The sequence below is a fragment of the Macaca nemestrina genome, chromosome 5, assembly GCF_043159975.1.
Source record: "Macaca nemestrina isolate mMacNem1 chromosome 5, mMacNem.hap1, whole genome shotgun sequence".
In the NCBI taxonomy this organism is placed as follows: domain Eukaryota; kingdom Metazoa; phylum Chordata; class Mammalia; order Primates; family Cercopithecidae; genus Macaca; species Macaca nemestrina.
Genome location: NC_092129.1, coordinates 10,089,263 through 10,116,854, shown reverse-complemented (window position 1 = coordinate 10,116,854; position 27,592 = coordinate 10,089,263). Strand labels below are relative to the sequence as shown.

General features: G+C 40.8%; 1 protein-coding gene and 1 long non-coding RNA gene across 14 annotated transcripts in view; one reads left to right on the top strand and one right to left on the bottom strand.

The window, feature by feature from the left end:
* PRKN (parkin RBR E3 ubiquitin protein ligase) overlaps window positions 1-27,592 on the bottom strand; it is a 1,377,649-nt gene that overhangs the window by 206,658 nt on the left and 1,143,399 nt on the right. For all 12 annotated transcript variants that reach the window (XM_071095931.1, XM_011750983.3, XM_011750978.3 and 9 more), the window contains one exon: window positions 17,725-17,786. In XM_071095931.1, the coding sequence (XP_070952032.1) occupies window positions 17,725-17,786 (62 nt within the window). The remainder of the gene's footprint in view (window positions 1-17,724; window positions 17,787-27,592) is intronic.
* Window positions 622-26,229, top strand: LOC105487518 (uncharacterized). Of its 2 annotated transcripts, XR_011622939.1 has the most exons (4): window positions 622-716; window positions 1,205-1,328; window positions 26,043-26,097; window positions 26,178-26,229. It is a non-coding gene; the product is annotated as an uncharacterized lncRNA (long non-coding RNA). The 2 variants fall into 2 exon arrangements; XR_011622938.1 differs by lacking the exons at window positions 26,043-26,097; window positions 26,178-26,229 and adding an exon at window positions 9,106-9,349.

The window sequence follows — 27,592 nt, the reverse complement described above, 5'->3', positions numbered from 1 at the left end:
CATTTATTGAGAGCCTACCACATTCCAGGCTCTACCGAGGTGCTGGGGATACAGCAGTGAATTAACAGACTTCTCCACCTTCATCCACAGCACTGTAACAGTCAATACTGAGAGGTCAGAATGTCTACTGTTTCCAATGGTGCTAAGTGAGGAAGAGAATAATCAACAGGGAAGAGGAAGATTCCAAAGAAGGTGGAGATCTCAATCTTAAAGAGGTGATTAGAGAGTGCCTTACAAAGCATGTGCCTTTAAGCAAATGTCTGAAGATTAGAAATGCAAGTCACATGGATTCCTGGGGGAATAAGCATTCTGGACAAACAGATAACACTGTAAGGGGACAGAGCCCCACTGTGCTGATGTGGTTGGCTGTTCAGGGTACAGCGAGGTGGGCAGTGGGGTGGAGGCAGAGTGAACAACGAGGGAAAAAACAGAAGGTGAAGTTGGAGAGTTCAGGAGGATCTAGAATGTGTAGTTCCCTGACAGCTGCTTTCAGAACCCTGGCTGTTATTCTGGAAGATACCAGAACCACTGCAGAAGTCTGAGCTGAGGTATGACGTAATTTGACTAGTATTTTAAAGACATCCACCTGGCTGCTATGTTCAGAATGCCCTCTGGAGGGCCAGAGTGTGGGCAGGAAGCAGAGAAGCCCGCAGGAGCTTATGTCAACATCTATGCAAGAGATGGCACTGGCTCGACCCGGGAAGGTAGTGCTGGAGGTAGGATCAGCGTTTGAATTCTGGGTATAAATTAAAGGGAGAAATTGCAGAATATCCAGTCAGGATGGATGGATGGTGTGAGAAAAAAAGAGGAGTCAAATATGACTGTGGTGTATTTCCCTGTTTCCTGAGAAGACAGGAGGCAGGTGGGGGGTGGGGACAACTGTGGAAGAAGAAAGGGGTATGTGTGTGCGTGTGTGTATGTGTGTGCGCATGTGTGTATGTGTGTGTATGTGTGTGCATGTGTGTATGTGTGTGTATGTGTGTGTATGTATGTGTGTGTGTGTTTGTAGGGAGTTGAGGCATGAAATCATTATTTCTACTGTGCTCATGTTCAGTTTGATAAGCTATTACACAGCAATGTTAAAATTTCCAGTAGCTAATTGAATAAATAAGTGTAGTTTAGGGGAAAGGCATGGGTCCTAAATACAAATTTTGAAGTCATTAGCATGAGCCTCTAATCCATTTTCTCATTCTTCTGTCCCCAGGAAAGAAGGAAAAAGATGACCTGGCCTCCTTGTAAACATGTGAATGGCATACACATACAGCACATTTACTAGAAAAGTCTAAGAGTTTGGATGGCAAATGAACGAGAATCTCTGAATTTATGGGGTAAGGCTCTCTAGACAGTGTCATAAGCTGTGCAATTATCAGAGGATACAATGACGATATTTCATCAAGTAATGAACGATGAGACAGTTTATGTAATTGAGAGATTGCATGTGAGTGATGGCTGCATAGATTTCTTAGAGGCTTCACACATAAACCTTGCCTAGAGCACAGCCCCAAATGCCAACGAAGGACCTGAGGAGGCAACCTGAATGCCCCCAGGTCCTGCCTGAGTCTCAGGATTACCTGCATCCTTGAAATTATTCGTAAAGCTCAACACTAGGTTTGATCTATGACACTCTGACCGTGTTATGAGGTTAGATGTGATTATCCAACCTCTGCAGGGAGGGTGAGAAAACACCAGCAAAGGAGACTGAGGAGCAGCAGCCTATGAGGCAGGTGAAAACTGAGGACTCAGGTGTCCCGAAAGCCAAGGGATCATATCTCAAGAAGGCTGCCACGATGAGCTGTGGTTGGAGTTGGGTGTGTGGCTGCCACTGCGGTCTTGACAAGAGTCATTTAGTGGAGTCATGGAGCCAAAAGCCTTCGGAGTGGAGTCCAGAAAGACTTGGAGGAGAGAAATTCAAAGAAGTGAGAATGGACACTTTTTTAAAGGAGTTTGCCTGAAAAAGGGAGCAGGGATGGGGTGACCATTGGATAGGACTCTGGGGTTGTAAAGGATTTTTGAAAATGGAGAAACAATGATATGATACTATGCTGAAGGCAGGACTGAGATGAGAAGCACAGATGGACAGTTTAGGCCAGAGAAAGAGCTCTGTCCTTGAGTAGGTTGGAGGGGGGGATCTAAAGGATGTGTGGAGGGTTGGCCTTCAGAGGGAAGGCAGACATCCTTAGGTAAAGGAGGCCCGGCTGAGAGCTTAGGCCTAGGTGCAGACAGGCAGAGGGGGTACTGGGATTTGAGGAAGAAGAAAGGTATGAGTGACGAAGGAAGGGGAGGGCGGAGGCAGTTGGTATCACTGCTGGGCAGCACCCAGGCCCCCTGAGGTCAGAGATGATGAATTTAAAGGAAAACTCATGAGCAGAGTCTTCTGTTTCTCTGCACACACACTGAGCTGCAAAGGCAAAGTAGAAAGAATGCTGGGTTTAAGTTTGGTTGGAGTTTTGCTGGAATTGTAAAAGGAAGCAGGACATCTCTCAATCACCTCCCGCATATGACTGTGAATGATGTCACGGTGATCCGCCAAGCCCCTCTCCCTCAGCTCTATTCTTCTTCCACATATGACTGTGAATGATCTCACAGTGATCCGCCAAGCCCCTCTCCCTCAGCTCTATTCACCTTCCACATATGACTGTGAATGATGTCACAGTGATCCGCCAAGCCCCTCTCTCTCAGCTGTGTTCACCTTCCACATACGACTGTGAATGATCTCACAGTGATCCGCCAAGCCCCTCTCCCTCAGCTCTATTCACCTTCCACATATGACTGTGAATGATCTCAGTTTCCGCCAAGCCCCTCTCCCTCAGCTCTGCACCACTGAACTGCTCAACCTACTTTTTTGTCTTGACCTGTCCAAATCCTTCCACATTGAAAAACAAACAAACAAACAAACAAAAACCAAACAACCCCACACTTTTGATTGTAAGTATCACATAGAATAAGCTTAATACATTATAAAGTGACCAACTTTTTAAACACTATCCAGGCCAAGACACAGAACTTTACCAGGGCCTCCTAAAGCCCTCCGTGTATCTATTCTCATCATAACACCTTCACCCCTTCCTAAAAGACACCATGGTTTTTGTTTGTCTGTTTTGTTTTCTTTTCTTTTTTTTGAGTTGGAGTCTTGCTCTGTCACCCAGGCTGGAGTGCAGTGGTGCAATCTCGGGTCACTGCAACCTCCGTCTCTTGGGTTCAAGCGATTCTCCTGCCCCAGCCTCCAGATAGCTGGGACTACAGGCACCCGACACCACACCTGGCTATTTTTTGTATTTTTGGTACAGACAGGTTTTCACTATGTTGGCCAGGATGGTCTCAATCTCCTGACCTCGTGATCTGCCCACCTCAGCCTCCCAAAGTTATAATCAACTTTCTTGTTTTTCTTTATCACTCAAGGTTCATTTCTAACACTACTTTTGTCTGTTTTAAAGATGTGTTGTTAGGTCCATCACCCTCCACTGTCCTTTTTCCTTGCAATTTATTTGTTGAAGAAAGCAGGACAGGTGAACTATAGAGTTTCCCAGTCTTCATTTTGCTGATTGTATCCAGTGTTGCAGTTTATAATGCACCTTGATAATTTGTTTCCTATGAATTGATAATTGGTCTATAGGCTTCATTTAATTCAGCTTCTTTCCTTCCTTCTTTCCTCTCTGCCTACCCCCTCTCTTTTCCTCCTTTTTTCCTTCCTACTTCACTCTCTTCCCTTCCTCCTTTTTCCCCCTCCCTCTATCCCTCTGTCCTCCTCTTTCTCCTCTTCCTTCTTCTTTCTCTCTGTAATATTACTTCATAGATGGTGTTTTGTACTTCTATCAGGAAGATTATAATGTCTTTCTCTCTTTTCAAAAAGTTGAGCAGCCATTAACATTCAGTAACTAGATTAATTTATTGGGATTGAAAAATGATATTTTAATTCAAACATTCCTTCATTTATTAGTTAGAATACTTCTACTTTTGGTTACCCGGTGATATTGTTTGAACAGGAAAGGCAAGCTAAAATATTTGATTCTTCTTTTTCAATGAACATTTATAAACTCATAAACTTACACATATTATGTGTTAACTGTGTTTTAATCTAATGCAGTGATTTTTTTTCTTGAAGCACAACTATCTCATCCCTGGCCAATGGTAATCCTATCAAGTTGACTTTCCGTAACATGAACCTGACACCACTTAATACCTTCTCCACTATCTGCTATGGAAAATTACTTAGGTTCATCTTATACATTTCCTGCCCCAGACCAGGAATTGCCAGGTTTTAAAAGAAGCACTGCTTCTTAAAAATTTCAAGACCATAAACTGGGTGCTAGGTATGTTTAGTGGTCCTAAGTTAATCATTATTTCTAAGTCCTCTCAGTTCTTACTTTGAAGGAGAGGTATCTCAGAACTACAAGGTTTTTACTTAACATTTTCTATTTTACATCTGTTTCTCCCTTTCTTCCACACTGGTTCTCAAGAACACAGAAGATGACATAATTACAATATTCCATAATTGCTCATTTGCTTTTTCTCACATTACACAATTTCAGAATAACAAAACCATCACTGTGCCCACGATTTCTAAAAACTTCAAATATGTTTTCACATGCTCTACTCATTCTCCCACAAAATTTTTAAAATAATTGTAATGTATCCACTCTGCTAACATATGTGGCCATTTCAAGCTATGCTCTCTTTCTCTTAGCCTTCATGTTATCTTCTACACACACACACACACACACACACACACACACACACACACGCATGCAGGCACAACCATCAGTCCTTATGTTGATGGCTGATGTTTCCCCAGTAATTTTGATTGCTTGAATCTTGTTCTCTAGTAAATTCCTCAGGAAGAGTTCCTGGGAAGTATATTCACTGAGTTCTTCCATAGTAACAGTTTATTTAGGGCTTTTATTCTTGATAATGAGTTTGGCTGAATAAAAAAATCTTTATATTACACATAGAAGGAATATATGGAATTACAGGTTCTTACATTGTACATATAAGGAATATACAATCCCGATATATTATACATACAGCGATTGTATATATGTATATGTGTATATATTTTCTTGTATATATATTTCCCCCTTGAGTATCTGAAATCTCTTACTTCATGTTCTTCTGGCACAAAGTATTATGGATAAGCCTGAAAACACTGTTTTTTTTTCCCCTTTGTAAATTAATTGCCCTCTTTTGCCTAGATGCCCAAGGAATTTTTTTCATTTCTTTAGAATCCAGGAATTTTATTAGAATATATCTTGGTGCTGGTCATTTTTGCATCAATTTTCACAAGCATACTGTGTCAGGAAAGTTGTACTGAGTTTAGTTTTTAGTATTCACTTTGCTCTGTTGCTTTGATGTTTTTCTTATGTCATTCCTAGTATACATATATTGGATCTTCTTTACTTCACTTCTAATTCTAACAGCTTATCTCAAATCCCTTTTTAATTTTCTTATTTGTGTTTTTTAGAATTTTCTTCATTTTTCATTTTCTATTTCTTTTAAGACAATATCTATTATATGTATTTATGTAATTTCCTAATAACTTGGTTCATCTTGAAAAGGTTATTTCGGCTTTCCTCTGATTTGGGGCATTCTTCCACTGTTCATAAGGATGCTATTTTGTTCTTCATTCACTGCATCATTTTAATAACCTTGTATGGGACTGAACCTTGCTTCTTTTCTGTTAGAGTTTTACCTTGTTCCTCTGCTGTTGCTCAGTTTTACATGAAATTAGTTCTCCTGCAATTTTACAAAGACGTAGAATTCAGAAAAGCTGTGGACTTTTCTCTTCTGGTGTTTTGGGCAGTGTTCAAAAATATGGGGGCTTCCTTTCTGCAATCTTACAACTCTGTTATCCCATTTTTAACTAGACTTTCTCTTTCCTTTTTTTCTTTTCTATTCTGAGCAAATTTCTCCTCAGTGTGGGGCTTTGTCCTGAGAGGGGTCTTTGGCGGGGTAAATCTGGTGACTGCATGAGACCTAAAGTGCTCCAAGCCCTTTAAACCCTTATTACAGACTTTTGCACTCATTCCTCTATCCTTTTGTGCATCCACACGCCCTGAGTTTGGCATAGTATCTTGTCAATAGTTTGTAGACAGTAAATAATTATAAATTAATAAAATCTAACTCCATTTAGTGACAATTAATTAAAGAATTCTAATAAGATAATCAATAGCAATGGAAATTAATAACAGTAACTCAAGATTATGTTACCTACATAATTATTTTAAATTAATTGCTCTTAAGTAATTGACCATTTTCTCATTTGAGAACAAATCACCTAGTCTATTTAATTTAGTTAGGTAATTTTATTATTATGACAATAGTTTTTATCTAGGAAGAAGTTAATCTATGGAGAAAGTCCAATAACAATTTAGAAATTCTGTTGACTACATTCATAGTGGTCTCAAATGTTGATGGAATTTTAAAAATTATGTCCCCCTTTCCATTCATTAGCTAGGGAATTTATTAAAAATTATTGTATTTATTCTGTTTATGATAAACTCAAGAGCATTTGAGCATATAATTCCTTTTTCAAAGGAAGACAAATATTTTAACATATGTGCCTGGGAATTTCTGTTGATGAAAAAGTACACAAAATACCTGAAATATGCCTACTGAAAGTATTACTTTTCAAAATTAACATTGTGACATTTATAAGAAAACACTGACCTAGAAAAAAGAATGTGCTAGTATTTGTAGAAAGCTTAATATACTAAGGAAATAATTTAGTTATGTAATTATATATCATTAGCTAAGATCCTTACTTAGTTACCTTCAAGATACAATCTATAGTTTCCATAGATCCTTTTAACCATTTACTGGGACGAGGTTGAAAGTACATTAATGGAGAGTCGTGACAAACTAGCACTAAGTAATACAGAATACTGTACCTCAGTATAAAATATGTGTGATAATGGTAAAGGAACTAATAAATCTACCCCAAGTGGTGGAAAGGAATAAACATTGTTCCCTTGATATTCTTGTATTAGTTCCAAGGGCTTTTTAACTTATCAATATAGAATCGCATTTTATAAACAGCCTAACTTGGAGGAATGTGATTAATTTATAATGTGAACTGGGTTTATATAGAGTCCATCTTCAACTGAGCTCAAGAGTGGAAATTATCTAAAAAATCACTCATGCATGTTTTGTCTATGGAATGCACAGTGAGCGTCTGTGTGTGTGCAGATACGCTAATATTTACATGTCAAACTATATTGACAGTTTTAAGTTATTATTAAAAATAGTTTGCAAAATTCTAGATATGATTTCATAAAGTGAATAATCCACAGACAACTAAAATAATTTTGAATTGATTGTATAATAGTTGTGAAAATATTTGAAAATAAATATAAATATTCACAAAGAATACTACTCTGAACTCAAGGAAAACAATAAATGTTTTTCTCCTGTATTTTATCAGATTATAGCAAAAAATACATTTCATTAACATGCGTTATGTAGGTAGAATCTTGACTCACTGCTATACTTTCTATTTTATTTCTTTGGGGAGGAAATTATTCAGTCTTTATGTGTATGCTCATGGATTCTATTAAGAACAAAACTATTCATTTTAAAGCATAAAATTCATAGAAGTTTCAATAAACTCATGTTTTAGGAATTTCAATCATGGGTCATGGGAGAGTATAATGAAATAGATATTGTATTTTGTTGGTCTGCAGGCAGTTAAGAGACCTGCATTTGGGTAGAAAAGTGTTCTATAATGAAGGAATGGTTGCAAGTTCAAGCCCCAGAGGGGCCAGTGAACTTCCCCTTTCTTGCTGACTGTTGGCTGCATGTTAAGTACATTAAAGGCACATGGGTGGTCACCTGAGAAGTGTGGTTATGGGGGAACCAAGTGTAAACATCCCTCACCATCGAAACACCATCCAAAAGGCCTCTCCTTTGTAGGAGGGGACAGGCTGCTTCACTAGGATGCTTAATTTGCATGTTTTCATAGGAAAAGAAAATCTAATTTTAAAATCTGCAAGAAATGTGAAGTACAGGGATCCTAGGTAAAACTCAAGCCTGAGAGAAATGGCAAATGGTCTGTCAAAATGAGTCAATGCTTGCCAGCCATCCGGGAGCTGTGTGGCCCCCTTTGAGGTCCTCCAAGCTAAGGAGGTTGATTTTGTGCTGTCATGGTGTTTCCCAGAGTATCCTTTTGGGGGCACTCAGGTACAGCTCTCGGGTCTCCTTTGCTTCCCCACACCACTCCATAAATTCTAGCTTTTGTTACATCTCAGCCAAAAGCACTTCCGGGACTCCCTCCACGGGCTTTTCCCTCAATCCCTCCTAGAGCAGAGGGGTCCTGATCAGGCTTCTGTTCACTGAGCTACTGCTGTGTACCAAACCACAGCACCGACACTTTGCTGCTCGGTAAATTCTCTGTCCACTCTGTGAAGTGATGGATGTGGCCCTGGACGCCACAAAGAAGTGCCATCTTTTGCTGACATTCACACAGGCAGGAAACCCACAGTGCTGCATTAGAACTAAGGCTGAAACTTTCAAGACCACGCTTTCCACAATACCCAGCTGCCTCTGTCTCTTATTCCCTTTTACTGAAAAAAATTCAGTCAGGTGCAGTGACTCATGCCTGTAATCTCAGCATTTTGGGAGGCTGAGGTGGGAGGATTGTTTGAGACCAGGAGTTTGAGGCCAGCCTAGGCAACATAGCAAGATGCCATTTCTACAAAAAATTAAAAAAAAAATTACCTGGGCATGGTGGCATGTACCTGTAGTCCCAGCTACTCAGGAGGCTGAGGCGAGAGAATCATTTGCACCCAGAATTTCAAGGCTTCATGAGCTGTGATCACACCACTGCACTCTAGCTTGGACTAACAGAGAGAGAATTTCTCAAGAAAAATAAAATAAAATTCAGTTAACCATTCCTCTGTCATCTTTTAGAAACTAATGAAAAATAGTTTCCTCTTTGGATGAAAAAAACTATAACATCATCATAGAGGAACATCAGCTTATGATTTAGCCATTTCTCCTTGCTACGTGGACAATGTCCTGTTTTCTATATGCATTAGAAATTTTTTTCAAAAAAGAAGCACTCCTTAGATTGTCAGTAATCTTCATCTTCCTTTTTTTTTTTTTCATTTGCAGGTAATTAGTTTGAGAGCATCTGTGACAGTCTAAGTGGTGGCCCCCATGGCACTGCTGTTTTTCTTCTCTATTCTGTTGCTAATAATGTTTTCTTCATCCCTGGACACCTGTCAGATACTGATGAAGTGAACTGGCTCAAGAAAGGGCTGGACCTTGTTAATTGCATAGAAAAAACTATCAAGATGGCTGAAATCAAATGCAAAGAGGCAACATTAAACAAGACCTAAAAAAATTAAAAAAAAAACAATAAACAAACAAACAAAAAAACAAGCAACAGACCATATCTGGAAGTACAATTTATGATTTTTTTTCAGGTATTTCAGGTAATCCAATGCCAAAAAGCATCTTATCTTCTAGTGGTTGGGGAATCTTCTGGAAAAGAGATCCAAACCAACTGGCTTCCTTGTCCCCTCTCCATGTGTGACACAGAGCAGCACCCACTGGAAGGGAAGGACTACAAACGCTGTTTTCCTCACAAGAGTTCCTACAGTTGATGTGACTTCAGAGACTCCTGTAGACTATGGAAACAGGGTGGCAAAGTGCCCTGTCCTGATGGAGTCCACTGCAGAAAGCAGGGTTGTCTGTGGCTGTAAATTATTTCACTCTTTGCTCTTGTCCCAGAGAAACAGCTTTAGGTAGCACCTAAATCTGCAAATCCAAGAGCCTTGTCCCTCGGATAAAGAGCTTTGCCTCTGTCTTCCTTGAAAGGAGCTGGGGCACAAGTCACTGCCACCATCCTCCTTCCTGGCTCCCTGGGTTTTTTCTTTCCCTGAATTCAGTATTTTCCCCTCTCTTCCTTCTGCTCATCCTCTAGAAGCTCTTTGTCCAGTCCTGAAGCAACTGCGATGGTTTCTAGGTGATTCTGAGGGAAGGGTGACACGTCATTTGTCTGGAAGTTTTGTGTAAGGCTACGGGTGGGGCAGTGAAATGGGTTAGCTCCACTGAGCATTTAATGACCCAATTAGAACTTGGATGACCCAAAATATTTTTAAAAATCATCTGGATTGTATTAGATGGCTTCATATTTATAACTATCTAAAATGGACAAGCCCCTAACACTGAGGAGGCCTTTTGGGGTGAAGACCGAGAAGCTGCCTTAATGCCAAGGCACGCCTGAGCACAGGTGAGAACAGCCAGGTGCTCTGGATGTCCACCTACGTCCCTCCAAAGATCATCACAATGCATCCCTCATGCCCCACATCATCAGTTCAGAGGCTCAAGCTGCCCATCATTCTTATCACCCAAACTCTCAGTCCCACATGGGTCCATACATTTCCTAGTATCAGCCAATTTCCATGCTTCCCTCTCTCCTAAGCCCTTTTTCTGTGTCCCCTGAAATTCCCGTTCATGATAAACTAACTCCCCTGTATAATCAGCCTTTTGAAAGGTTTCCCTGTCCACACTGACTTAACTGAAACTGATCCGTCTCCTTTGCAACCTTTTCAAGTGAAGACTGCTTTTCATTTCATGTTCATATCCTTCAAGGCCAGAGGTGAAGCTGGTTGTCCCCTGGCTCCTTAATGACACCCCTAAATGCTTGGGTTCCTCTCCCTTGCAAAACCCACCACTCCTTTGAGACCCGTGCTTCACCCTCACCTCCTCACTGCTGCCCTCTGATCTCCTGGATGCAGCCCCTCATTCTTGAGAGGCTGCAGCTTCAGGCTGTTCTCACCTTTCCTCCAATTCTTGTCATTATTCTGGGGACTTGCACTCCTGTATGAATAAGCCACCATCAATCTATTCTTTCTGTTTTACCTTCTCATCCTGCTGACCTTTTTTTCATCCTTCTATTCTCAGGATCCAGGCCCTGTCATCCTGAGAAATTGTACCACCTCTGAAATCCTAATTCCAAATATGTCTCTTTCCAATGATCATCTCTTATCTTTCTAAATCTCTTGCTAAGGTATGAACATTGTTTAAACTCTTCAACTTCATCAAGACTTCTAATTAAATGGCCCCACATTTCCTCTCCAGCATGGGCCTCTCCAAGCCCACCTTCCTTCCTGGTCTGACAGCTTCTGTCATCCACCACCAGAAGCATTGCCTGGAAAACACAGATCTCCATGGTCCTTTTTATCTGAAGGCAAAATCCCAGGTCTGGAAAACGTCACCTTCACCTTCCCTGGGCGTGCACCCCTGCAGCTGAACACAATGGCACGATGGCTTTCTCTTAAATAACTGACCACAAACTTCAAATGGGCATTTACAACTTCCTCAAGATTGTATTGTGTTTCTCTAGTGACATGTTTTCTCTTCTTTCTTCCCCTCAACCCTCCAAAAGCAGGGGGTGAAATAAAAAAGATGAAATGAGGATAGTTACAAAAGATAGGAGATAGAAGTTCTTAAATAGCAAGGGTAAGAAATATTTTTATAAATTTTGGCAATAGTTATGATAATTAGTAGAATTAAGATAAGAAGTGAAATAGTTATAGAAGAGAATGAATTTATTACTTTCATTTGGAGTTGCACCAATTTTTTGGTTCCTCAGACCAATGCAGGTAGGGCCTACCTCTCTCCAGCCGTCCACACTTTATATTTCACTGAGTAGAGAGGAATCATGGCTGATGTCCTGACGTGCTCAACAGATGTTTCCTAAGCATATTCCAAGTGTCAAGTACTCTTCTATGTGGAAGACACAGCAGTGAAAAATGACATCTGCCTTCATGGAGCCATCATATTCCATCTCTCCTTTTTGCATCCCTGCAACTACGAACACACCTGCACCTGCACTCACCCTCTCCAGCCCTGCTCACAACACAAAAAGTGGCCTGCCTCCTGTTAGGGGCCGACTCCTCCCTCTGTGCTGGATCTGAGCCCTTCTTGCCTTCCAAAGTACTTCCCTTCTTCAGTTCTCGGATCTCTCTCTCAAATCACCAGGTAATTCATCTCTACGGAATCCTTCCTGTGAGTGTAAAACAAGTTCTGGCCCTTCAATCTTTAAAGAATGGTCTTGTGGTTGCTGCATTTCTCTCTCTTCATAGCAAACCCTCTAGAAGTAATTATCCTCCCCTTCTGTTCACCCTTCTTCCCATAAAACTATGGCTCCTGTCTTTACGCATCCCCCAAAACTGCTCATTATGGTCATTTGTGATTTTTGCCACGATGCCACAGGTGAAGGACGCTCCCTGGCTTCATCTTCTGCAACCTCTCAGTAGCATTCAACACAAATCACCATTCCTCCTCTGGAAGGCCCACCTTCTTGGCTTCCCCAATACCATAAATCGCCATTCTCCTCTGGAGGACCCACCTTCTCGGCTTCTTCAACACCACAATCGCCATTCCTCCTCCGGAAGGCCCGCCTTCTCACCTTCTCGGCTTCTTCAATACCATATGGCCCTGGATTGTCTTCTACTTTTCTTGAAGTTCCTTCTTGGTCTCCTTTGCTGTTGCTACTCTTTACCCAATTTCCAAACGTTGGTGCTCCTTAGGGTTCATCTAATCATGGTCCCTCCTTTCTTGGCTTCTCCTGAGAATCCCCATGGATGTTAAATATCCTCTACATGCTGGTAATTCCAAAGTTATCTCTCCGTCTCGGACCTCAGGTCTCACTGTCCTCCAAGCTCCCACTCACACATCCAAGTCCCAACTTATCTCCTTCTCCATGCTTCAGGCATAGCAAATGTGTTCAGAATTGAAGCTCACATCCCATGCCTCTGATCTCACCTGCCCCATTTTGCTCATCTCAGTCGAACAGAACTTTCAAATTCCTTCCTTTCCCTGGCCTACAGCCAGTCAGTCTCCAAGTCCTTGAATTCTCCCTCTCAAGATTCACTTCTTTTTGTCTCTGCTGCCAACTGTCTTAATCCAGAGCCTCTCCATATTGCAACAAGACTGACATACTCAAAATGTAATTTGGATAATTCTAGCCCCTTGCTTAAACCTTCAAGGATTTTCCACTGAACTCATAACAAACCCATATGCTTAACCCTGGCATCCATGGTCCAGGTGGCCTTCATCTTTTGGTACTGTCCCTCCTGCTTACTATTTTCCAGCCACCTTGGTTGAATTTAGTGTCTTGAATAAAGCAAGCTCTTCACCTCCTTGGGGGCACTGGATGTGTGCTTTCCTCTGCTTGGGATGCTCTTCTGCCCACTCCCATAATGCTAGCTCCTTCAATAGCTGGTGTCACCTCAACACTTAGTCTCAGGGCTTCTCAACCACCCCTCATCTAAAGTAGGTGACATCCCTATTTGTTTCTATCCTAGCATCTATTATGATCAGTAACTGTGACTTCCTCGTTTACTATTTTATCCGACACTAGCACAATACTAGTACAAGAAGGTATTCAATACATTTTTGTTGAATGAGTAAAGGTTATTTCCATAAAATTTTGGTGATTAAACCTAAGGTGGAGGAAGCTGGTATAAATGGAGGTACTTCTCAAATGCAATTGGTCCAAAGGCCCTGAAAACCTATGGACTCCAGACATCACACCTGATTTCTGTAGGGCTCACCTAGAACTGCAGACTGACTTTAGTTTCCTATAATGTGATAATGTCTTTGCCAAAGAATTTGGACTAGGGGGAAGGAATGTTGAAAGGTGCTATATGAATATGAATTGTGAACACAAATCAGAGAAGGGGCTAAGAAGCTAATATAAATGTATTATTTTAAGGAGTTTATTTTTGTTTCGGGAAGGCAATGACATATAGTGTTTAATTTTTAATCCAAATCTAAAAAATCAAGATACCTACTAAAGATCAATGAAAACAGAAAGGAACCACATACAAAGAAATTAGAGGGCTGCTGTGGGTCTCTGCCATCTGACAACGAATTAGTAATTAACCAGCATCTTTTTAGGTTTTATCAACTCATTTTCTAAGTGAGTATTATGCTTATTTTACTGTCTATTTTGTTGCCACTCTGGAAAGCTGATTGTGAACAGCGTTTGAAATCAGAGAAGCTTTAGTATAGCACTTAATATTTGAAACTTACTTGGCATCCTATTTATTTACAAATATTCTAAGAGATGATTGAGCTTCACTCTCCCTTGTCTACAGAAAGCTAAGTTAGAGAGACAAAAATGATTTGTCCAAGAATGCTTGTAACAGACATTAATATAAACATTTTATTTGATCAAGTGATGTCAGTTGCCTCAAGCATCCAGTGAGATCCCAAGAGTTTCACCAGCTCCTGGAGCAGCTGCCCCCACCGCTGGCAGGAATGCTGGGGACAAGAGCTCTCTGCTTCCTCTCGGGAGACTCATTGCCACCATCTGCCTAGAGGCCAGTAGGTCTTGTCATGAATAATCAGAATATAAATGTTCCTGACTGAGATGCCCTGTTCATGTCAGTCACCAAAGAATGTCTGACTCCTGTGCCATCTCTCCAGGCTGAGCCCCAAGCTCCACATCCACTCTGTGTATCCTTTTTCCTACCACATATTCCAGCTGCCCCAAACCCTGAGACCCTTCCCCCGTGCTTGGGGGACTCACGGACAATCAGCAGTAACTGCCCCGTAACTGCAATCTGCTTTCTCAATGTTGTTCTTACATTCTTCCCTAACTGAAACAGGCTCGTACCCGAGGACACTACTTTGCCTGCAGCACCCTCAAATGTTTTTGCGACAGCACTCCCAGTACCACAAAGCATTGCTCTATAGCGTTGTAAGGAAAACATTTTCCCTTTCTCCTTTTAAAGCCCTCCAACTTTCCATTTCAACCCATCAGCCTACACCATGCACTATTTCCCCTTCTGCAGTCAGCTACTGACATCCACTTCTCTCTCTCTCATTTCCCAAATCTTCAGTTTGCAATTCTGGAAGATCTCAGTGGGCACATGGGTGGTACTCCCAACTTTCTGACTTCCCAATTCCATGACCTCAACTCCTCTCGTCACCTTGTCCTCCATCTGAAATCAGACACACAGCCTCCCTAGGCATCCTCTGACCTTGTCGGTGCTGACTATGCAGCTCCTCCACAAACTCAATGTGAAGTCTTTCATCCTTTGGCCGATGCCTGTTAGTCCAGTTCAGCCCTTCTAGTACTCAAATCCCGAAAATTCTTCGAGCCACTGGTGTCTGTAACAAATTTTCCCTGTCCTCTCTCTCATCTGGCTTCTCTGTTTGCCCAGCTGAAATTTCATGGTCAGTCATGATCACTCCCTTAGATTCACCCTCAGCTTACTCTGTTGTTGTAACACTCTAAGATGAGATCCACCCTCAGCTTCTAAGCCTCCCTCTTGTTTTTGTTATATTTCGATGGCAAAACTTCAATGCCAGTGCCTTTTCTGCGTCTGTGCCTACACAGATGAGTGTGTCAGAAAAACATCCGGGGGATTGACCTCATTCCAAATTCAACCATTTCGCAGGTTTATTCCCTCCGCACCCTCCTAAATGACAATTTCATTATCCTCTCCTGACATGGTTTCGCCATGTCCCCACCCAAATTCTCATCTCAAATTGTAATCCCCATAATCCCCAAGTGTCAAGGGCGGGACCAAGGGTGGAAGTGATTGAATCATGGGAGTGATTCCCCCATGATGTTCTCATGATAGTGAATGGGTTCTCATGAGATCTGATGGTTGTTAACAACTGACTGGCATTTCTCCTGCTTGCACTTTTCCCTCCTGCAGCCTTGTGAAGAAGGTACCTTGCTTCCCCTTCGCCTTCCGCCATGATTGTAAGTTTCCTGAGGCCTCCCCAGTCATGTGGAACTGTGAGTCAATTAAACCTCTTTCCTTTGTAAGTTACCCAGTCTCGGGTATTTACTTATAGCAATGTGAGACCAGACTAATACATCTCCTTTCCCTGTAAAACTCTTCTCCCATCTTTACTCTCAGCTGATGACCTAGCTTCCTGTTTCACCAAGAAAAGAGAAACAACCAGCAGAGCTCTTACGGAAGGTTTACCATCAAATCCAATGCTCGTATGTCTGTGCCTGCATATTCTGCACCCCCTACTGTTACCAGGTGGAACTGGCCACTCTTTTGTCCAAGCCCATGCCTACATCTTACATCTGAGGAGATGATTACTGTTGGCTTCTTTCCTTACTAATTACCCATTGACTCTAAAACAAAAATGGAAACAATCTGCAAACATTGGTACAAGTTCGAAGAGAAGGCTCCATTATCTGAGCAGAAATGTCAGGGTAACAACCAGTGATTCTTGCTTTAAGAAGTCTTAGGCTTTTACTGGAAAATGGCTGTGAGATCCAGGTGTCTTCATAAGTAGTTATGTTTGGGAGAGTCAGTTATCAACTTTTACCTGCAATATGCGATAACTGATTTCGCTTGTATTTAAATACACATTTATGCCTGCTATTCTGGAAACTCACAATATAAAAAAATGAAGGGGGTGTACTGTAATTCTCTAACTCCAGGATGTGGAAGTGATTCCAGTTTCTTATCCTCTCCTAACTAATCCTTTTGTTTTTATTCTCATATTGGAAATGGGCAGTTTTACTTGGCCACATATATACAGCAATCAAAAACACACAAACCAAAAACTCATTGATGAAAGTGAGCTGCCACATCTCTATTTGCATATTTCCTGGTCAAAGTTGGCAGAGACGATCTTTAGGAGTAAAAATAAATAACACTGGACTGGGCGCGTTGGCTCATGCCTGTAATCCCAGCACTTTGGGAGGCTGACGCAGGTGGATCATGAGGTCAGGAGACTGAAACCATCCTGGCTAACATAGTGAAACCTTGTCTCTACTAAAAATACAAAAAATTAGCCAGGTGTGGTGGCAGGTGCCTGTAGTCCCAGCTACTCAGGAGGCTGAGGCAGGAGAATGGCCTGAACCCGGGAGGCGGAGCTTGCAGTGAGCTAAGATCGTGCCACTGCACTCCAGCCTGGATGACAGAGCAGGACTCCGTCTCAAAAAAATCAATCAATCAATCAATCAAATAAAATAAATAACACTGGAAATTAGGTCAACCAACCTTTTGCCAACTCTTTAGTGTATTTTAAGGATAACTTGACACCTAGATTTAACATACTAATACAGAGTTCGTAGTTCCATATAGGGATCAAGAAATGTATTTTTAAGCAGTCCAAACTATATATGTGTGTACATATATATAATATTTAGCACCATGAATTATTTACTTAGCATATCTATTTTAATTATGACATGCCTCACTGAGCACAACACAGCATTTAAATAATCCACTTTCAGTGGCCATCCTTTATGTAGATGTCACACGTTCATACCCGTGTACAAAGAGGCTGCCATGAAATACAGATAACAAACACACAATACAAAAATCTGGTAAAAAAAAAAAAAAAAAAAAAAAAAGAAAAGAAAGAAAGAAAAAAGCTCACACATTCACCCACAGACAGCAACTCAGCAATGTCTGTGACCATCAATCCCTCAGGCATAATTCATCTCTGCATGTATTTGTTTGCTCGTCTGCCACGATGCAGTGCCTGCTTCCTGCTGGAGTCTTGAGATGAAACACACTGGCAGATAGCAGATGCAGCAATTAATAACCTGTCAGGTCTGATGGATAGAAGAGGAAAAAAGTGTCCTCACACATATCTCCACCATGGTTTTCTTCCCTATTTCAGGGCGCCCAGGGTCAGGAGACATACTCGGCCTCCCTGGGGAGCCCAAACTGTCTCATTAGCGTCTATCTTTCATGGCAGTCTGATGCAGCCTTTGAGATGCTCACTCACCTGCTCTTCTCCCAGAATCCTGAAGTGATGGAGCTCTTTAATCAAGGAGTTGGGACAGCCAGCTGTTGGAAAGAAGAATTAATCACAAAAATGTCATTTTCACTCTGTGTGGTTATATGTTCTTACATACAGTTATGACTATCAACCGCCAGTGTTGCCTTTTGAGAGGACACAGATGTGTACCTGAAAAACACACATCTAACCAACCACAAAAAAAGCCAAACCCTCAAAATAGCTATGGCCACTGCCTGGCCTCCAACCGCACCTCTTTAGAAAACAGTTGCCTGTGACTCTAGCCAGGCCTTCTCTCCCCTCTGATTGTGATCTGGCCTTAGGATATCATGCCACTCTGGTTCTTAGAAACGTGTCCAGCATGTCACTGGTTCCTCACATACAGCCAGGATTCCATGGGGCCAGAGTGGGGGAGTTGGTGACCACAGGCTCTGACTTATTCATCATGTCCTGTTTGCTCACCCTTAAGGCCAGGGGCCTGCTCATGGAGAGGTAAGAGCAAAGATAGGGTAGCAGGACATCCATTCTTTGGAGGGCTCAGCTGGGGGTTAGTACCTTGCCTGGTTTTGTCAAGAGGCGTTGTGAAGACCTATTAGGTCCTGTGTTTAAGTTTGGAAAGGCCATCTTACAGAAGGACCAAGAGACAAGGACCAAGAGAGAAGGCCCCAGCAATTCTGGTGCCCATCACTTTCTCGTTCCACTCAATCAATCCAAGCCCCTTCAAACTTTCACATTTTCCTTCTTCAGTTATAAAATTAAGTAAGTAAATAGGTTAAATAAATAAATATATATATATATGTATATGTGTGCATTTGTGTATATATATACACACATATATACACACATACACACATATACACATGGAATTAAAATACATGTACAAAATATAATTATATCATTATATTTAATGTATAGCTATGAGTTATATAGTTTTACATAACTCATATAAAAATTATATATGTAAATATATAATTTTATATAATTATATAATTAATATAAATATTGGCCTATATATATTTATATATAATAATATAACATATATAATATAATACATATTCCATGTAAATTAAAATACAGTTGACCCTGGAACAACATGGGCTTGAACTTTGTGGGTCCACTTATACACAGATTTTTCTTCTGCCTCTGCTACCCCTGAGACAGCAGGACCAACCCTTCCCCCCGCTCCTCCTCCTCAGCCACCAGCTGTGAAGACAATGAAGATGAAAACCTTTATGATGATCCACTGTCACTTAATGGGTAGTTAATACATTTTTCTCTTCCTTAGGATTTTTCTTACTAACATTTTCCTTTCTCTATCTTACTTTAAGAATACAGTATATAATACATATAACCTATAGAATATGTGTTCATAGACTATTGATGTTATAGGCAGGGCTTCTAGTCAATAGCAGGCTATTAGTAGTTAAGTTTTGGGGGAGTCAAAAGCTCCACATAGTTTTTTGACTTCAGGGATGTTGGTGTTCCTAAGCCTCACATTGTTCAAGACTCAAATGTATAGATATATACAATTTAGGCCAGTATATGCTTAATATCATTTAAAATGTGTTGCATCCCTGTCTTTTCAATAGAACTATTCCTCGATATTAGGTTGTAGTCATTTATACTATTGTTTTTTTGAGTCAGGGTCTTACTCCAGGCTGGGATGCAGCGTGTAATCATGGTTCACTGCAGCCTTGATCTACTGGCTGAAGGTACCTCTTGCTTCAGCTTCCTGAGTAGCTGGGACTACAGGTGTGCGCACTACCAAGCCTGGCTAAGTTTGTTTTTTTTTTTTTTCCCCTAATTTTTGTAGAGATGGGATCTCACTATGCTGTCCAGGCTGGTCTCAAACTCCTGGGCTCAACTGATCCTCCCACTTCAGCCTCCCAAAGTGCTGGGATTATAGGCATGAGACACTGTAACTGGATCATTTATATTATTCTCTCTAGAAACAAAATTGATATAAAAATCTGTTTCTTTGAGATAAGACCTATGGATTACATAATCTATTGAACTTCCTATTCAGGAAACTGGATTGTATGCGGAACATATCAACTAAACGATGGGGCCATTTCTCATATTCCTCAGCATTGTGATGTGACAGTGGTCAGAAGCCCTGGGAGTGTTTGTCTGGGGGAGAGCAAGCTGAGGACTGAGAAAACCTGTATTCACACAGATGAAGGTGCTCACTGCAATAAAGATTAGATTTGTACATTGTTTCAGAGAGTAGGATTTAAACCAACAGAAAAAATTGGAATGAATTGTCTTTTAAGATAGTAACTGCAGGTTTTCCAACACACACAAAATGGATACTTATGCAGGATATTTTAGAGAGGAATTTTACTGGGTACGATGATGAATTTATGTGTCTACTTGACTGGGCTAAGGGGTGTCCAGATAGGTGATAACATGTTATTTCTGGGTGTGTGTGTGAGACTGTTTCTGGGAGAGACTGGCATCTGAATCAGTGGACCAAGAAGATCTACTCTCAGCAATGTGGGCAGGCATCGTCCCATCCACTGAGGGCACTCAGGGCCTGCACAGAACAAGAAGGCAGAGAACGACGAATGCTCTTTCTCTTCTAGAGCCTCAAAGATCAGATTTCCTGGTTCTCAGGCCTTCTGACTGCAAGACATACATGACCCCCAAACCTGCCGCCCCTAGTTCTCAGGCCTTCAGACTCAGACTGAATTAGACCAAAAGCTTTCCTGGTTTTCCAGCTTACAGATGGCAGATTGCGGGACTGCTTGGCCGCCATAATTGTGTGAGCCGTTCCCCCAGTAAATGTCTTCCTGTCTCTTTCTCTCTATAGATCCTATAGACAGAAAGGTCCTGTTTCTTGGGAGAACCCTGACTAACACTGAGTTCATTCCAATTCCAAAATTCTATGGCCATGTAAAATGCTGGAACATAGTTTTAGCCTATATTATATAACATTTCATACTTTGAGAAAGTACTTCATAAATGTTTACTGAGTAGTACAAAAGATTATAAAAATGTGCATAAAATTTAAACACAAGTGTAAATAGGTGATCTACCAAGAAAATAAACAAAAATCCTGGCCAGGTGTGGTGGCTCACACCTGTAATCCCAGCACTTTGGGAGGTTGAGGTGGGAGGATCACGAGGTCAGGAGTTTGAGACCAGCCTGGCCAACATGGTGAAATGCCATTTCTCCTAAAAATACAAAATTTAGCCAGACGTGGTGGTGGGCACCTGTAATCCCAGCTAGTTGGGAGGCTGAGGCAGGAGAATCACTTGAACCTGGGAGGTGGAGGTTGCAGTGGGGCAAGATTGTGCCACTGCACTCTAGCCTGGGCGACAAGAGCAAGACTCTGTCTCAATAAATAAATAAATAAATAAATAAATAAATAAATAAATAACCCAAGGTGAATATTTTAGTGGAAAACATAATACGTTAGTTTCCACAGGCATGTCTGGTACTGTAGAGAAGGAAAACTAGATCCTTCAAGTGAGAAACAGATGCTTGAGCTTGAGTTGCTTCTCCAACTAGAGGCCATGGAGACCTGCAGGCTGGAGATTCTTTTTGAGAAGTTATTCATTTTGGTGTTGTTATTCTGATGATCACCTAAACAATAGTAAAAGTATGTATTCTGGAGCATTGGATTGGCTTCAATTCAACCAAAAACTGCTATGAAATTCAGCCTCAAGTCAGTTCCTGTGCTTTCGATCTCTTTGGGAGCCAGTCATCGTAGCTTAGTTTGCTGAAATAAATGAGAAAGGAGTGGATAGAACGCAAGGGAGGCTTCCCCCACCAGTCACGTCCCATGGTCTGGGGCCAAATGTCGGAAGGGTAGAGTCACAGGGGAAGTGGTGGGGGAAGGGAGGCAGCCTGCAGCTCAGGGTCCCAGGCCTGCTGAGATGGAACGAATCTGGGCCAACCCCTCAGGGCTCTGTTTGGATCCCAAGCACTGCTTTAGTGTCGGTAAAATGATGGCCTCTGCCGTATTAAATTGATAGAGTCCATCAGAATATTTTGGTCTTGTACTTTCACTTATACTTAATTGATATGTTTTTATGTGGGCCTTCTAGTTGTATAAGCATAAAGTATTTATAGCTCAGTTTATATCTAGATGCATTTAAGCCATATTGTCTTAAAAATAATTTCATTCAACCTTGGGTGTTTTGGAGAATTTTTTGTTTCTTTACAAGTGGTCTTTTATGTCACTCAAACTTGAGAAAATGGCTTTGACTTATTTTAATCCTGGGTAAAATAAGAAACAATATTTTAAATTAGCTTATCTTCAGAATTTGTATTTTGGCCGTCTCCTAAGATACAAGCGAAAGGACTGATGTTGATGATAGCTCATATATAAACATCTTTCACAGAAGACTACATAATTACTTGAAACACCTGGTAGATTCAAAAAAACCACCAAACAAGACCAGACACAGCGTAGACTTAGATGAGAAGAGCTGGAAGGGGTCAAGATATTTAAGAAGACCGTGGACGGCTATCTGCAAACTGTGCTCATCACAGGAACATTAGTATAGGAAATGGCCAGATATAAACTCAGTGTGAAGATGGGGCTTAAAAATAACAAAACTAGAACTGCAAGACGGGCACACAGAATACATTAGTGTAGGGAGACAGGAAAACGTTAGTGGAGGGGGTGGAGGTGGCAGGGAGTCAAAAATGAGCCTGACGAATAAAAACCACAGTACTACTTCTGGATTTGGAGCGACAGAGACCATGTCCAATCCTTCCATGCCCTTTAAGCATCACCTCCCTCACATATGGGTTCTTCTGCATTCATTTTTGGTAAATCTGCACTGACTCTTAATGACCACATATTATTTTATGTAATGAGTATTCCTTACGTAATACGTGAGTAAGTTCTCACATGATTTTTTCTCCTTTGGGTGCTTGATGGGTGAAACTGGTATGAAACTCACTGCTTTTCAACTTTTGAGATTCAATCTTTCCTCATTGTGAAAAGTTAAAAAAATCACCTCCAGAACTCTGACCTCTTTATTGGATCTCAAAGATTCTCGGCAGCATCTCTGAGACTATAATGGAAGTGTTTGGACATCTACTGGCACTTAAAATATTTGTATATGCCATATTCTGTCCTCACTTTTCTTAAGCACAAGGTTCTCCTTAAATTGTTATTCTGTCCTTTCTAACATCTTTGCTCAAGAAAACAGAACACACAGAAATAGAGTAGTGTTTTTACCTATTGACACTGTGTTACCTTTCTTGATAAGAGCCTATTCTTTTCTATCTTTTCCCTCTTTTCTTGTCCTGGATTCCACTTTTAAAACCCATCCTGCTGTCCTTGGCAATTTAAAAGAGAATTTCACCTCGTTCCGGGCTATCCTCATGCCATGCTCACAGGTTTGTGTTCTTCTGTTGTGTTTTTCCTCCAGTTATTAAACCGCTCACTCATCTCTTGCCTGTGTTTTCTACAAATCTGAGCTCATTGGTGTTCAATGAAGCTTTTTGGTATTAAAAATGAATAAGCGAATTTGTTAAAAAGCATGTAAAGACAGGATTGAATTTTTTTTTTTTTTTTTTTTTTTTTTAAAGACAACGTCGAAACCGGGCCTTTTATTTCAATTAGTATCTGTAATCAACATTTACTTTCATTCTGTTGCTATACCTTAAAGGTCATTTTATCATCTAACTGGGAAGCTCCTCAGTGAAAATGCATCACAAAGTTGTGTAGCATTTCCACAAAGTCACTGACAGCTACTGAGAAAAAGCAACCCAAAACAAAACAAAACAAAACAAATACCTTTGAGAGATTAACTGAGCCACAATGTTTTCAGAAAGCTTTTGATGAATTTCCTCAACAATCATGCTGTAAAGCAGGGAAAACTCATTTGGAAAATATATTCCATTGAGAAGCATTAAAAACCACATGAGTCTTCAATCACTATTTTTGCTTTTAATTTCCTTGCAAATCATCACAGGAGCAATTGTGATATCCTTTGGGTTCAATGGAAAATCGTGAGCACCCAGGCTTGGGATAGAAATGGAAATGGATTTCAGCTCTCTGATGTGCTCCCGGCACCGGCCATATGACGCAAATAATCTGCAATTTGCAGATTGCTGCTGTTTGGTGCGAAATGCTTTGAGAATTAATTTCTCTCTTGGCTATCACTTAGAATCCCTAATGTGGGCTTGACAATTACAGTAACCTTCTATTTCCCCCCTAAGTACAACTTAGAAAAGGAAACCGACTAACGATGAAATGGCATCAAAAATAAATGATGATTCAATGTGATCAAAGACAATGCAGCGAGACTGAACACTGACCTCTGAGCACAAGCCAGAGAGCGTGGGCCACATCTGCAGGCTGGGCTGCAGCAGCGAAGGAATCCAGTGGGCTGCTCGCTCATCCAGCTAAGCCAGGTTGATTAGGGTCGCCAAACACTGTTCTGAAGTAGCCATTTCTGAATTAGTCTGAGAGCCAGGCGTTAATAGGATCCATGGAAAACTCACTAAGCTATCTTGACAGAGCAATTGCATTCAGTCAGCAGTAGGACTTTATATAATCAAGTTCAAAGCATTATCATTTTCATAAATAAAGCCAAGCTTATTTTAATCATTTCTCTCTGCTGATGGGTTTTTATTTATAAAGGATTATTCGTGCATTCTTTCTCAATAGCCAATACTTGCTGTCTCAAGATATCCTAAGCCAGTTAAGGAGAATCCTGAAGATATTCACCTTCCACCTAACACCTACTTATAGGTTTACACACTGGAGGGAAACTTACATGGTTATACAAGGAGATACGTAATAGAATATTTACTGCAACATTTTTGTAATAACAGCAACAACAAAAGGACACATCTAAAATGACCATCAACAGGAGAAGAGATAAAATCATTCAACAAATAGCCTGTTGTGCACCCACTTTGTGCCAGGCACTATTAGGGCACTGGGGTCGCATCTGTGAAAAATTAAACAGACAAAAATCCCTCATCGGAGCTCACATTCTAAAGGGGTGAGAGACAATAAAAATAAACTAATAAGTAGGTAAATGATGTAACATTTGGGATGGTCATCAGTACTGTGTGGAAAAGAGAAAATACAACAGTATAAAGGGTAGGGTTGGCTAATGTAAAATTAGGTGTTCATTTCTTATTGAGACCACGACACTGAAGCAAAGATGTTTAGGGAGTGAGTTAATATGAGTTAACTAGAGTGAAATGTATGAAAACAGATAAATCGGCCGGGCGTGGTGGCTCAAGCCTGTAATCCCAGCACTTTGGGAGGCCGAGACGGGCGGATCACGAGGTCAGGAGATCAAGACCATCCTGGCTAACACGGTGAAACCCCGTCTCTACTAAAAATACAAAAAACTAGCCGGGCGAGGTGGTGGGCGCCTGTAGTCCCAGCTACTCGGGAGGCTGAGGCAGGAGAATGGCGTAAACCCAGGAGGCGGAGCTTGCAGTGAGCTGAGATCTGGCCACTGCACTCCAGCCTGGGCGACAGAGCGAGACTCCGCCTCAAAAAAAAAAAAAAAAAAAAAAAAAAAAAAAAAAAAAAAAAGAAAGTAAACAGATAAATCTCAAAATCATAAAGGTGAGAAAAATGTTGCAATCGTTTATGCACAATGCAATGTCATTTACAGAAAGTTTAGAGAATCTATTAAACAATGTCGATACATACAAATATACTAAGAATATAAAATAATGCATGCAAATGGTAAACGCCCCTGAAGTATGTAACAAATTCAGGGGAAGGAGAAAGAGGAACAGGAGCATAGAAGAACGGTGCTATTCAAATCTGTCTCTAAAGTGTATAACAATCATTGTTAATAAGAAAAGCTAATACTTCTGTGACGCTTAGTAGGAACAAAACACTCTTCACAGTGTTTTGCGTGTAGTTCATTTAATCCTCACGACGACCCTGTAAGGCAGGTACTATTTTTATCCCCATTTTACAGATGGTGAAATCGAGGCAGAAAACGAACTAAACTAATGAAGTTATCAAAGCTGGGTAGTGTGTACATGGACATTGATTATGCTATTTTAAATATCTAATTGGATGTCTGGAACTTTTCATAATAAAAAACTCTAGATGAAAACTTTAAAGTACATCTAAAAATAACCTTGGAAAAGACTGAATAAAAATTCAATAACATATAGACCTGAGTTTATGAACATATATAAGCATGAATGTAGTTTGCAGAAGGAAAATCTTCCATACAACCACTAATTACTAGGCATAACTTATCTGAGTAGTATAGCACGAAACTTTGTAAATTTTGATGCTTTCAGAATAAGCTGAAAGAAGCCATGAAATACTATTTATTCAAATTTCTTACTTGTAGATGAGGCAGTTACCAGCCCAGAGGCATGCGAAGTATCTTCTAGGAGCTCAACATAGTGAGTATGAAGCTCAGATAGCTGTGATTTCATAATTTTTATCAAAATGATATAGATTGATATTTTCTGGTTTGTTGCAGCTGCTGTATTAATCCAAACACCCCTGCTGGGTCAACTTCTAGTGGCTACGAGATTATCTATCTGCCAATGAGGTGCCAGGGAAGAATCAGTCTCATCCATAATGAGACACAATCAGAAATTTTCATTTCACCAATAATAATATTATCCTTATTAGCAGGAGATGAATTCCAAGCAAATATTCATTGATTCTTCATTGAACAACTCTTCAGTGTACATTTACTATGCATAACGCCAGGGGCCATAGAGAAATCATAAACGAATTAAGCAGGGATTGTGCCTTCCGGGAGCTTGCAGAAGAAACAAGACGTACATCCACAAACCAAGTAGATGTAGAAAGAGCCAAGTGAGCAGAGAGCAACCAAAGAGGTATAAAAAAAAGAAGAGGAGGAGGTGGCTTGGAATCAAAGAGGCCAAAGCCTGGAGTGCCTGAGGAATCCAAGCAGCTGCTTGGCTGCAGATGAGAATCGAAAGCACCTGCATACACACAGCCTACCTACTGGGGCTGAGAACTGAGACCACTGAGACACAATTATTTGTTCCAGAAAAATCCTTCCCTGGAAGATAAGCTTGTAAAGCAATAAATAACTTCACTGTTTGCTTCAAGAAAATTCTGCAAATAATTTAACCAGACAGTTTGCTCATCTGAGTAGCCCTCTCTCTTAACAGGAAATCAGACGGTTCACCTAGGCAATAGCTCTTGTATAAGACAACAGTTTCCTTATGAAGGCTTCCTTAGGACTTTGCCTTACTGTGTCCACGGACCCCAAACTACTTTGTCATTGATCTGCTCAACTCCAAACAGTTTCCCACCTTGAAAGATCTGCCATAAGCACTTAAGCCCAGATCCGCAGGCTCTATGAACACCCTCCCCTGACCTCTCTTTCCTGTGACACTTCCATGACTGTCCACACGATGGCGTCACTTCCTGCACTAGATCTAATCAGCGCTGCTCTGCAGTAGATTTTCTGTGGTCATTTGGGAGATTTGAGATAGCGGACAAGGTAGAACATGCAGTAACAAAAGATGAAAAACAATTCTCATTTTTCCTATTTGTATGTTGTTATGATGTCAAAACAACTTAAAAATTCTGAATTGTGTGTATATTCTTGGTGCTTTGCCTCCATCTTTGAATGTCATAAAGTTCTTCCTTTGTTATTGACCTATATTTTGAGTGCTTGTGATGATACATTTTAGAGGGCGGGTGTTTTCAACATCCAGCATCCCTCAGATCATAAATTTAATTTGGCGGGTCAATACATGAGCGGCCACTGGGAATGGGAGGCTCTGAGAGTGAAAAGGGATGCTTATCCATTATTTTCTTTCTCTTGCTGCTCTCAAAAGTTTGTCCTTGGTTGACACCAGAGAAGGGAAAGGGAGGAAGTGAAGGAGATGGAATTTTGTGCTCCCTTTAATG